The 14299-nt window shown below is 35.7% G+C and overlaps 1 protein-coding gene across 1 annotated transcript in view; it reads right to left on the bottom strand.

The window, feature by feature from the left end:
* Positions 1-14299, bottom strand: part of LOC129263253 (complement C3-like) — a 98233-nt gene that overhangs the window by 27854 nt on the left and 56080 nt on the right. Inside the window, exons 21-24 of the mRNA XM_064101040.1 lie at positions 13162-13374; positions 10031-10139; positions 8880-8987; positions 2288-2476 (exon numbers count right to left, since the gene is read on the bottom strand). Of these exons, the coding sequence (XP_063957110.1) occupies positions 2288-2476; positions 8880-8987; positions 10031-10139; positions 13162-13374 (619 nt within the window). The remainder of the gene's footprint in view (positions 1-2287; positions 2477-8879; positions 8988-10030; positions 10140-13161; positions 13375-14299) is intronic.

Genomic DNA, 14299 nt, shown 5'->3' with positions numbered 1-14299 from the left:
GCACACATGATAGAATATGAATGATGGTTAAGTGGTAGTGCGTGTCCCGTGCGCATGATCTGACCAATGTGGTGATGTCTTCTATAGCGTGCGCAACTGGGAATTCAAGTGCGACTCTAGTCACACTTCAATCTTTGTAAAACACCCCAAGGTACCTACCAAGTTGTTTAACACCAGGAAACATAAGAAATTCACAGGAGTTGGAGCACAATATTTACAAAATATCATGGGAAACGCAATTTTTTCAGGGCAAAACATTTTAGTTACAAAAACTACGGTTAAAATCATCGTTTCACAGCACTTTACTGATATAACAATATGAAACATGTAATACACACAAATTTTGCCGCTGCCTTAACAATTACACATACTTGTTACATGTAGCTTTGAAACAATCGTAATGCCCTCGGCTATGCCTTGGGCATGTATGAATTGTTCCAAAGATACCTTGCATGTGCTACCAATCTTCATGTGTATTGGCTGCATATCTGTACCGAGATAACTCCTTACAATCCCTCTTGTAACCTAATATCCGCTAGCTTATCCTTACTTGCTGTACTACAATCTCATAATCCATGGGGGGATCGATCACATCAATACGCTGGGCCATTTCTATGGAATAAATTTCCAAAAGACATCGGCAATATTTCTTGACTCAAAACTTGTAAAACTTCTCTGAAAACCTGATTATTCCCACAAGTTTTTAAGCAATTCCGATTCTTCACCCTATTTTAGGTTTCCATATTTATTTTTGTTTCCTTTTCTGTGCCAAAAACCTCATTTTACATGTATGATGGAAACCAGAGCATTGCAAATGTCCTTCTTCTTCCTCTTCTTCCTCTTCTTCTTCTTCTTCTTCTTCTTATCATCATCATCATCATCATTATAAGAACCCAATGTTTTTCTATTGACCATCTAACCCTTATAATGTAGCAACTTTGCTTTGGTGTACAGGTGAGATAAATCAAAGTGCTTCTTAGCCAGTTGACTATTAAATTCTGTAATTCCCAAAGGCTTTGTAATGGGAACACCCGGTTCAAGTAGCTAATGGGTTAAAACAGTTATTTTCCTGATATATTGTTCTACTGAGTACTACAGAGTAACCTGTTTTATGACAAGGTGGGTGTTTCATAAAGCTGTTGGTAAGGTAAGTGTGACTTTACAAATGACTGCTGATCCCTTCTTGCGGTAAATGGTATACATGTACACCAAAATGCTCATTGGGGCTGGTTTAGCGCTTAAGAAAGGTTCACCAGTCATTCTTAAAGTTGCTCTTAATTTACGAACAGCTTTATGAAACACCCACCAGGTAGTCACGTTAATATAATAACAAGTGTTGATGGGATATCCTATTCAAGGGAACCAATCTTGCAGTATTGACGGTACATATTATTAAAGCGGATCCACAAATGTGGTCTTTAAACAGAGAGCTGGAATGTAGCCGAGGCCAGCAGCGAAGCCACACATGTTTTGCCGGCCTTGGCCTCTGGACTTGGGCCGAATCATGTGTACAAAGTTTATGGGAAGAAGGTTTCATCCAGTTCCCTTGTGACTCAAAAGTACTGGCCTTGACTACAACCCTGAGAGACAGGACATGTTTCTACCCCTAAAGTAGATGTATCTCTTATTTGGTCATTTTTTCATGAATCCTGCAATCTGATTGGTCAATTTGTTTGTGAGACAAACCTGTACATGTATTTACCTTAATGTACTTGAAATATATAAGCCTGTATCACGTGTTTAATATTTGCTGTTGCTTTAATGTTGTTTTTATTTTTCACGTATGCCCAGCTGAAAATAAAACCGATGTCACTGGCTCATATTCACTGGCTCATTCATGTGACCTGCAACTCACACAGGGTGTTCATTGATGCTCGATTACTCTTATGTCCAAGTTTCATGAATTAGATCCATTAACTTTCAAAGTTATGACATTCTAAAAACTTAACCTTGGTTAAGATTTCATTTTGATTCCCCCAACACAATCTAAGTTCATTGACCCTAAATGACCTTTGACCTTGGTCATGTGACCTGAAACTTACAAAGGATGTTCAGTGATACTTGATTACTTTTACAGGTATGTCCAAGTTTCATGAACCAGATCCATAAACTTTCAAAGACATGATGGTAATCAACAAATACCCCCAACATGCCCGAAGTTCATTGACCTTGGTCATGTGACCTGAAGCTCAGGCAGGATGACTAAAAAAACCTCTCAAAATTCATTTTGGGCGACTTATTTTTGGCTTTGGGGTAACTGGTCATGTATAATTGACAATCATATTACCATTTTTTATGTATTCTGTGAGGAGTTCCTCTTGGTCCCCTGTATCCTCTCCTACAGCCTGGAGGTACTTATAGACAAAAAGAGTTGGAGCTAGGCGAATCATAGTCTGCTCGCCACACCCGGTAGGTTGTTGAACAAGATTTTCTACTCCTTGAATAGGATCCGTAGCTATCGTACCTAGCAGAGTGCCTGGATATAAATGCAAATGTAAACTGCGTGAGAGTGTTAATAATAATAATAATTATAATAGCTAGATTTTTAATGTGCTTTTTGCCTAATGCGCTGCTATTATTACCCCGGCTATAGCCGTGCTGCCTCCAAGTGCTCTGGCATTCGAGGAATTTCTTACTACTGGATACCCATTCACCTCACCTGGGTTGAGTGCAGCACAATGTGGGTACATTTCTTGCTGAAGGAAAACATACCATGGCTGGGAATCGAACCCACGTCCCTCAGATTGAAAGACGAGAGTCATGACCACGAGACCACAATGCCCCCATAAAAGGCATACGGACCAGCAGCCATAATAGCCCCATCTCAAGTCCTCAACTACTCATATCTGACCTGGTCCATAAACCCATATGCAACATTCTGTTGCAGTGTAGTCTAGGGGCATTTTCACGGTAACTGACATTACACGGCACAATGTTTTCACACCTTTCATTGTCTGTATCTCTAAAACAACAAATGATAGGAGTTTGCTTTTGATAGAGTTAATAAAGTGAACCTTGCTGTATACTCTGATACTATGTTTTCCTATGTAACCACATTTTTTTACGCATCAGCAAGCAAAAATGTGTCGGTAACTGACATTACGCAAAAGGACATGCAATTTCAGGGTGTTCATTAAAATTGAAATATCTCATGTCCCTGAGTAGATAGAGTAATAATTTGAATAAAATGTAAATATACCTCCGTTACTAGGTTAAGATGTGTCAAAATATTGAACAATTCGTTTTTTGTCTCCACTTGGTAACTGACATTACATATATTTAATGGTACCCTATGGCTTCATTGTTAATTGGTAATCTTTAATTTTGGTGTAGAAGGGAGGGGTGTTACCTAGAGAGGAAATCTACCAAGTTTCATATAATATATCCTCTTTTCCAGGAAATGAGAAAAAAAAGTTCTTGTTTTCGGTAACTGACATTACATACCATATCACATACTTCATCAATGTTTTTTTATCAGAAGAATGAATAACTGGTGTTTCTTTCTGTGGGATTTAAAAAAGTGTTATAATAGCAAGCTAAATCACAGGTGAAAACATCATGATCAAACCTGTTCTTTAAAAATCTGTCAAAACAAAATATGTATCAATTTGCTATTTTCAACACTAATTTGTATCCATACTTTGGCAGCCATTTTGAAATAAAAAATGGCTGCCAGAGTCGGAAAAATTTGTGTCTCAGAAAGTTCAGGTCTTGTTTTATTAAAAAACATAAAGCATTTGACATAAATATCAACTTGATTTTTTTGCCTCTGTGTCCATCTGTGGTGAAAATGCCCCTAGTGATATAGACCCACTAGATAAATGGGTCATTCTCAGAAAAATGCTACAATTGATGGGAGGAAAAATCGTAAAAATAAAATCTACAAAATGGATTGAAAAATACAGATTGTGAAAGTACCATGTATGAGAAAGTGGCAACAGAAAAGGGGCATGTCGCTGTTGCGTCAATTTGAAGTACTGACCGGATTAACTCAAGCACTGTATATCAACGTTACGGAGGTTAATCGTTAGCATTGTTCACTTATGTTACTCAATTAAATCACCTTTGAAATGATTGAAATAGAAATGCACACCATTAAGTTTCAGTGTGGTATCAACAATTTTATTTACTGAAGCAAAAATGTTTGCAAGATAGAAAAAATATTCAATATTCTTTTTCAGAAGCAGGATTTTACCAAATAACATTTAACAAAAAGAACCATAAAAATCATTGCACATCTTTCGTTCAGTTTAATGTTCATAATTTGAATGAGGCAACCTTAAAATAACTTTCATCCATAACCTGAGATCCTAAGCAATGCATGACCAATGCTGGGAATCAAAAGATACTTTACCATCAAATCCTCGAGTGGCATGTACCCTTGTCAATCTTCGTTACGGAAGTTAAATGAAGTTACAAATTTCAGTATTTGTTTGTTAGCTTAGGAAAATCCATATTTAGGTATTCGTATAACCGTTTATTAATAAATAAAGATAAATGTGGAACGCATAGCTTAATTTGCCAACCCCGCCCCCTAAAAAAAATGTAAAAAACATAAACAGGAAACGGAAACTGTAATTTTATTGTCGTTCTTGTTCAAAGTTGGAATGAAAAAACCGAATAACCGGGCAACAGAATTACAGTTCATCTTTAAAGTTTCTGGCAATAAACAAAATATAACAATCGCAGTCCCGTTACCAGGATGAGTTCTCTGGGTTACGAGGAATCCCGCCGCCTGCCAATAGCCAAAAAAGATAGAAAAAGAGGGAAAAACATTTAAAAAAGGACATGGGGAAATGAATAATAAAAAAGTAAGGTGAATGAAACAAGAGGCTAAAAATTCACAAATACATAAATTATTAATGGAATCTATATGATCTAATCGCGATTTTTTTTCATCAGTTTGTTTTATCGAGATACGCAATTACACATTCTATTCGTGATTTAAAAAAATGATGAATAGCCAAAATGTTTGATTATCGAAATACGTATTTCATTTATAAATTCCAACAAACCGTGAGAGTTTGAAATACCCCTTTCCATGTTTTCATGTAAGTAGGCCTATATCGATTATTCAAGCGCTTTTCATGCACGTTAAAGGGGTCATCCAGGCTGAAAAATATGATCTGAACAGATAATAAGCAGACAAACAAAATACTGCAAATATTATCAAAATTGAACAAGGAATAGCGAAGTTATGCCATTTTAAAGATTTGCATTATTTTAGTGAAACAATATAGTCTATGCATATCTTCATGAATATTAAAAGAGTTGATTGATGGTGTACATACATGTAATCCCCACTTGTTTTTTTTGTATTCTATTGCATGAAATTATTTTTTATTCAATTTATATCCTCTTTATTTGAAAGCGTGCTTAAGATGTCTGGTTTTCATATTGGAATGACACATATTTTCAGCTCGCGCTTCGCACTCACTGCGCATCATTTCCTTAGCAAGACACCCATCCTTTTTATGATTACAAAAAGTTGGTAGAATGTCCCGTTTTGGGGACTAAACCTAAAAAAGCGCGCGTTTTACATTTGCAATAATTGTTTATTGGATATATATCTTGTTCTCAAATTACAACGTCCAAAAATTATTGTTTTCAGATCAACATATAAAAAATTTACAGTCGCATCAATTAAGATACCCATCCTTGTAATTGGTACAAAGAGTGTTTAGAATGTCAAGCTTTCGGTCAGAATACGAAAAACAAATCAGCTAGCACTTTGTACTCGCATTAATAGTTTATTCAGATAACATCCTGATCATTTCTACAAAAAATGCTAGAATTTCAAGTTTTCAGGTTAGACTATTCACAAGTTTTAGCTCGCGCTTTGCGCTCACATTTTTGATCGGTGATACATTAACCCTCCTCATGAGTCATTGCAAACAGTTTTTCTGTCTCTTTCCTTGTCCATGAAAGCTTAATTGTTTCTCCTTCTTCCCTTTCTCTACACCATTTCTGCCGACTACAGCATTAGACAAAGCCATGTCACCTATTCTGGAACTAGAATCGTGCTATCAATCTTAGCAAAGTACAGCAAAGAAGTGTATTAACTTCCGTAACAGTAATTGTTACGGAAGTTAATGCACTTTATATAGCAAAGGAAATTAGAAATCTTAAGTTCTAAAGAAGATGCCAATATTCAAAATTTGTAGTATGTATTATTTAAAATTCTAAAAACATTAAATATATATAATTCTCGGGAAATTGTTTTCGCTGGCAATTTTCCCTCTTTTCAAAGTGATGTTAAAAATAAGGTGTGTAATAATAATTTGACAAGGATGAATAGCTATCATTTGTATGGGTAAGTAGGTGGACGGTACCTTATATGATTTATATCTGTATGATCCGGAGTGATTCAGTATAGCACAAATTTGTAGCATATTCAAGAAAAAATGTTACGGAAGTTAATGCGTTACGGAAGTTAATGTCTTTATGCTTTATGGTCCAACGTGGTCCTTATTTAACAGTCATACCTTTGAAAATTGTATTTATTATGAAAGGTGTCTCTTATCATATAAGATACTGAATCCTTAACAGAACTGCCAAAGTGCATATTTTCTTAAGGTGCGTTACGGATGTTAAAGCTGTTTAGTCATACATTTTATTTTTTAAGAATAGTCCTTTATTTCCGTGTAATACAGGAAACACATATGATAATTCCCTATCAATTATTTATTAATGAATATCACTCTACTTGTAGACACATTATCATATAATATCATTCAGTTTGAATGGGAAAAAAACTTGTGGCAGTATTCGTTACGGAGGTTAAAATGAATTTGGGACAAAGTTAAAAGTGAAATTAATCACAAAGGGATCATCAAATACTAGGATAAGCGCAGTATGTCGGACGTTTACACCAAGCTGCCCTCACCAGACATTAATGTAGGTAAGAAATACAGACTACTTAGGAAAGAGAATGATAGTAAAATCTAAAACTGACCCGAGACAGCGTCGATTCTAACAAAAAGCAAAAATAAAAGGCTTTTGTAATAAAATTAGAGCTTTATTAGTCACTGGTCGTATATGCTTTGTGGAGCTAGTCTATTATTGTAATTTTCTTGATAATATTTTTGTAGAAAATGTTCAGGGTTGTGAAGCTAGCGGCCATAAGATAGTCGAGACACGTTTTTTGTGAATTGTAACATTTTTTTGAGAATGACCCAAATACACTAATTCATAACTGAATATATCAGTATTACAATAATTATCTTACCCAGTAACAAAACAGGTACCTTTCCTCTCAAAAACATTTTAGTATATCTGTACAAACACATTTATAAGCTAACTCAACCTCTGTATCATTTAAAATTGTCCCAAAATGTTGATTTCACGGCTAGCCATTTATAACACATTGTCAATGAGATACCCACGATATTAATCAGTTTGCTCCCTATTTTAGATAATCTCATAAACAGACGAGTTAACAAAAATATGCAACATTTCTCCTTCTTTTTCTTCTTTATCTTCTTGTATATACCGGTATCATCTCTATATCTATATGGGTACCCGGTAGGATGAGAAAGTCATTGTAGCTTGTCCCGTACTGTGTGCGCCTTACATGGCGACTGACTGAAATATTCCCCAGGGAGTGGAGGATGTGCATACATTGTGCGCAGGAATGACTGATTGAATCCCATGACCGGGGTAATAATGGGTTATTTCAAGTTCAGCGTTGACCTTTTGGTGTTGGTGTTAGGTCAATTTTTACACAATTATAACACCAAATATAAAATGAAGATGGGCCCGAAAAGTCACTCACTAGTTGTTGAGATGTCAATTACGTGATCTGGATCAGTTTTACAAACTCTGAATAAGTTTTGGAGCTAGGGGGGACAATCCAAATTTCAAAACCAACACCAAGGACAACACCGGACTTGAAATCACCCAATATATCTGTAAAGCGCTTTGACAGGTCGTTTCGGTGTATTAAGTGCTATATAAAAGCGGATTATTATTATTAACATTTCTCATTCTTCTTCTTCTTCATCATCTTCTTCTTCTTCATTTCCTTTTTTTCCTGTTCTTCTTCTTTTCTCCTTCTTTCTTTTCTTCTTTTTGTTCTTTATATTTTTCTTGTATATAACATCTCTATATCTTATTTATTGCTTAGAGTAACTTCTGATTTTCTTGTTTTCATTGTGTAAATAGTATGATTTTACCTTTTATTATCGTAATTCACATCGCTGCCTTACAAAACATAATATCATACTACATATGTATTTCAATAATATTAAACACATCATTTTGCATGGGCAGCAGAAAACAGCCTTTCAAAAGGTCAAACTGTTCTTAAGATAAGTCGTGCATGTAATTCTTACTAACACCCACCTAGATGTGTATTATTTTAAAGGTCAAGTCTACCCCAGAAGAAATGTTTTGAAATGATATGAATAAACAGAGAAAAATCAAACTAGTATAATGCTGAAAATTTCATGAAAATCAGGTGTAAAATAAGAAATTTATGACATTACCACCAATTACCACCATTTCAAAGTTTCACTTTTCACAAAACAGTGATATGCACAACTCAGTGACATGCAAATGAGACAGTTGATGATGTCCCTCACTCACTATTTTTTACTGTTTGAATTATACAATATTTCATATTTTACAGATTTGACAATAAGGACCAACTTGACTGAACCATATACAATGTAGTATTAAACAATGATAATTCCACATGTTTAGGGAGGAATTAATCATTGTTCCACTTGACGATGAGGAGAAAATTAGAATATTTTATACAATAAAATGCAAAATAAATAGTGAGTGAATGACGTCATCCGTCACTGTCTGTTACCATATTATATTGCTATGCAGAATGGAAATAAATCAAATCTCAGAAATAATAAATTTATACTGACCAATAAGCTTGACACTACAAGATTCTGTTTCTGGAATAGAATCCACGGGCAGGGATATAGGTATCAGGTCCACCTGATTATTTGTTTGATTATTGTGGATTGAAACAACTGTAATGAAAGAAAAAAATAAAGCAATCTAAATTCATAACAAAACTAGAGTCCATGCCGTGCATGGCCCACAGCATGGAGACGGATTCAGGGATAGAGGGGGGCACACTGTTATGAGGCGCCGTTTGTACCAATATTATATAGAACAATTATTTGTTGTATGATCATTATTTAACGGCGCCTCATACACTGTTGCTGTGGAAAAACAACTTTGCACAGATGTCAATCGCTTCATTAAATGTGATGTTAGTGAAAATCCTAACAATATCACAAGAACATCTAACACATTAATTCAGCACAAGCAAATGAATCCTTTATAGCTAAATCGGTACTTCACAAATGGCAGGTTGCAATAGTTCATTGAGCAATTTAGCCAATTCATACAGTGTGGTGAATTAGTCAGGGACAGGTTAAGAGGTAACGGTACGTTGCTTTCGTGTGTTTGAGGTAAACCATGCATTCTCGGATACTGCGATAAATAATATTACACAAATGATGCATATAAAAAGAGTTTTGTGGCAATGAAGTGCATTAAAGGGTGAGAGAAATATGCGACAAGCATGATGCACTTGCACTGACTGCTTTCGAGTAATATTAAATATATCTGAGATGCCTGCATCATCAATAACATGAAAAAATCAAAATGTGCATTATTTGTTTTATTAAACAGTTCAGAAGAATATGTAGTGCAAAGTTAGTTCGAAAACCTCAAAATTTTCTGGGATTGCACAGACAAATAGGCCACATCTGCTTTCAGTATGACACCACAGGCGTACCTACTATGTGCACCGAAATCATTGCCATAAAATTTCCATTGAATAATGCATATTTAATATGGCAACAGTTTTTGCCCCCTATGGGGAAATTGAAGCACCAAAAATAGACAGCGCTGCCCAAAGAAATGCACAGCAAAGGCTTACATAGAATGAATGCACTCATCATTATCTTTATCCTTGAACCCATTTTATAATAATGAAAAATGATTATAATTCAATCTTTTGATATTCTATAAGTAAATCTTTTGACTTTCTCTTATACAGTACCTTGTCCCAGGCTGTTGTTCGGGGCTGGCGTTGTGACATCATCAGTGAACATGACCCCACCAGGGTTGAGAGTAACAGATCTACTTTTCCTCGTTAAAACTCCTGTAGGCTGTAAATATAAAAGTAATATTTATATAGCGCCACCTATTGACAAATAATCTATTCCAAGGCACACTAGCATATTACTTCTACTTGAGCTTGAACTGACGTCTCTAGTACCCTGCATCCAATGAATTAAACCAGTCGGGTACCCACGTTCACTCTAATTGCAAATTTTTGTCCCAAAAGCCATAATAATCTATTCCAAGGCACAATTTTGGGGGCGTCGTGGTCTAGTGGTTACTGGTTATGACTCTCGTCTTTCAATCTGAGGGAAGTGGGTTCGATTCCCAGCCATGGTGTGTTTTCCTTCAGCAAGAAATGTACCCACATTGTGCTGCACTCGACCCAGGCGAGGTGAATGGGGTACCCGGTGGGATTAGTTACATTTTTTGCATTCTTATATTTAAACATTGAGAAATCACAAGTACCCAGGATTGGAAAAACTATTCTACTCTAATACATGTACACCCATACACACACCAATACTTCCCCCAACATACAAATACATTTGGGGCTGATTTATTTTCTTCATCTTAAATAAATTGATGAACTGAGTGCTCCTCTTTTTTATTGATAAAAAAACTCATAAAAACAGGCTTATATGCAGGGATGCCACTAGGTGTCCTCCAAAAATACTGAAACTTATCGCGGGCCGGGAATGTGTAAAAAGAAAAAAACAATTTAGGGGGGTCCACCTTTAAATTTTGGGATGGACACTGATAAAAAATTGGACAAGCAAAAAAAAAAAAAAAAAATTAGGAGGGGGGGGGGGTCCGCCCCCACCTCAAATTTAGGGGAGGGGGCGAGGACCAAGTGGCTTCTTACCTTGTTGTGATCGATGACTTTGAAGTCAATTAGGTTTGAAAAACTGACGGTAGTTAGTTGTTGTGTGTTTCTCATAGAACGCTAGACCAAAAGCTTTAGTCTCTGTATTTTGGTTGTTCAGCTGAACCGCATTGGCTCCACTCACCAATACATAGACTGAAGAGTTGTTGGCGCGTACATAAAGACAACGTATCAGCTAACCCAGGGAGCTCCGGCCCGCTTTCCGGGCCGGAGCTCCCTGGGTTCCGTATCAGCATGCAGCAGTAACGTTAGATCTAACATTCGGCGGAAACCCGATTTTCGGATCGTTTTTGGTACATAAAATGTCACATTATAAAAAAAAAATTACATCCAAACTTACAAGAAAATATATAAAATTCAGAAACATCGTATCTTAGACCGCAGTTACCGCTAATTCCTTTCAAATGATGATAAAAACTTAGTCATCCTCGATTCCTTCGTTGGTCATCGTAAGTTGCCATCTTGGATGACGTCATCATCTTTACAGACGTATTTATCAGTCGCTAATATACCGCGATTCGTGCCGCTGCTTTGCGCTTGTCTATGTGCGTGCATTCGGAACTTGTCGCTCGCATTGATTGGCCAGGATATCGAGAATTCTAATCAGAAAGCCTTGATAAAAGCATAACTCAATGAACGTAGTAGGCAGTGCGCGCGTTTATAAATTATGTACTGAATAAAAGCAAATATCTCGGTCGATCGACATGCATCGCAATCGGGAGAGATAGGGAGAAAAAAGGAGGACTTTCCGATTTTTTTAATACACAAAACGGGAAAAGTCGGAAATACAGAAATAAGACAGATAGCAGGAAAAAAGCTGGAATTACGTATAAATACGGAAAAGTGGCATCCCTGTATATGTGTAATCAGTCCCAACACTCTGGAATTCACTCGCTCTGTACATCCGCCAGGCTTCCTTGCGACAGTCCTTTAAATCTCTACTTAAAACTTACCAGTTTCTTTCCTAAATCTTAGTATCTTTTATATCATTTGTTGAAATAATTCCATATAATGCTAGTTTATTCTAATTTTACAATAATGAATACATTTTATTTAGTTTATTCCAATTTTACAATAATAAATTAAAATTTACATGCTATTTGACAAATGTCTTATGTTAACTTTGATTTAAATATGCTTGGTTTTGTTTTCATGCTGTATCAGTAATATATATCTTTTAGCTAGTTTGCATTCTTACAATGACTTTGTTTTGTATTATATTAATATTTATGTCTTACACCTTGTAAAGCGTATTGAGAGAGCTTTCTATTATGTGCTTAATAAATCAATCTTTATTATTATTATCAGCAAACCATTATATCAATTTGCAAAGGCAATACATGCATATGTCAGGGTTCCCAGCTTTTCAAGAAAACAAAATTCCCTGATTTTTCCCTGATGAAGTTAGAAAATTCCCTTATAATTATTTAAACTCATTCCCAGTTTCGCATGTTTTCTAAGTTGTTGCAGTGAATTAAATGTATTTTCAGCATAAAAACAATGTAAAACTAATTAGTACCACAATAACCAGTCATTCAATAAAATGTTGCTCTGATATTCAACAAAAGATAACACTGACTGACTTCCGTGCTTTCAACTTTTGGGCCGATCAAAATTCCCTGATTTTTCCCTCATTTGAGGCATTTTCCCCTGATTTCAGGTATTTAAAAAAAATCAAATTCCCTGATTTTCCCCGACTGGAAAAAAGTAATAACAATTTTCCCTGAATTCCCTGATGGGCTGGGAACCCTGAGATATGATGGTTAGCTGACAGAGTATGAGCATATTAGTGCAAGAAGCTTCTATATTTTTTTTTTATCTTTCCAATGAGATTTTAAATAGCATGTTATCACAACATTTGTAGAGCATCGCCATGAAAATCCCCACATATCTCCCAAAATAAAATAAACTGCTGCCTAGGAATTGATCTACATATAGAGTAGAACTTGTGCTTTTATTTTGTGCAAAAAAATGTCAATATTGATACTTCAACGAAAGTTGACTTTAATATACAATGGTTCGGATGAATGCCAACGAAATAGTAGCAATTAACTCTAATTCTAAAGACTTATCTATGTACATTTCATTCATAAAACCCCTGTTTGGTCATGGTGCAATTACATGTACATTCTTTTAGCTTTCACATTATACATGTAAAAAAAAAAATAATAACTGATTCTTACCACGACCAGAAGTGATTTCTTGACGCTATCTTGCTTGCCGTTATCTTGCTTGCCGTTTGCTGAGGCATTCACTCTGATATCAAATGTACCTACATCCACCGGCCTTACAATGAATGCAACGGAGGCGGCATTCTTGGACTCGACCGAAACCATACGCATGGCTGGATTTTCAGCAGTGCACAGACCCTCTTCAACAGAAAACCATACTGTAACCTGTATTGTAACAGAGAGGTAAGGGATTAATCATGACTTGATTTTCACCATTAATTGTACATGTACATAGTAGTCAAAGCAATCGATCGTAAAAAAAAATATTAAAAAACTGGTATACAATAATTTCTAAGCTTTGTGTTATAGGCCCTTGAAATGGATAAGGCATAAATGAATAAAATCAAACAAGACATTGGCCATTTTCAAATTCACCAACCACAAAACCAACACTAAGTCCCAAACGATCTTTTTTTTATACAGCCAAAATGAAAAACCTGTAATTTATTGGTACAAATTAAAAATATTGAAGAAAAAAAAGTGGTTGAATTCAAATCTATTCATGTAAAATGTGATTATCTATATATGGGACCAGGGGAGTGTTTCATCAACATTTTCATCCGACAAGTTGTCAGATCTGACATCTTTCTCTGATGTTGATTGGCTGAGAGGTACTGTTACTATGGTAACTGTCGGATAAAATGGGACTTGTCGGATAAAACGTCCGACAAGTCCTTTCATGAAACGCCCCCCTGATACCCCCAAACCAACAATGAAATGCCCGTCAAATGACAACTGCTAGGAGGCCTTTGTCAAAATATGGTGAACAGGAATGGCAGATCATCCTAAGATTTGGAGCTGATGAAAAATTGCAAATAAGTACTTTTTTCCAGACGTTTTGAATCACTGATTTTCAACCAACTCTGCTTCATCATGAAAGGCTTCTCACAACATATTCTCCCTAAATAGTAATCTGGGGTGGTATTCTGGAACACTCATAACTTTTGTTATAAATTTTGTCATTTCTCTCCAAGATAAGACACCGCTATGATTGTCACAAATCGGTATTCTTAACATTGTTGTTTCCCTGTCATATCTCTCAAAGTTCACGCCCATCTTTTTCGGAAGCAAACCAATCAAAATCATCGTT

Source organism: Lytechinus pictus, chromosome 6, assembly GCF_037042905.1.
Source record: "Lytechinus pictus isolate F3 Inbred chromosome 6, Lp3.0, whole genome shotgun sequence".
NCBI lineage: Eukaryota > Metazoa > Echinodermata > Echinoidea > Temnopleuroida > Toxopneustidae > Lytechinus > Lytechinus pictus.
This window is presented reverse-complemented; position numbering and strand designations above follow the sequence as displayed.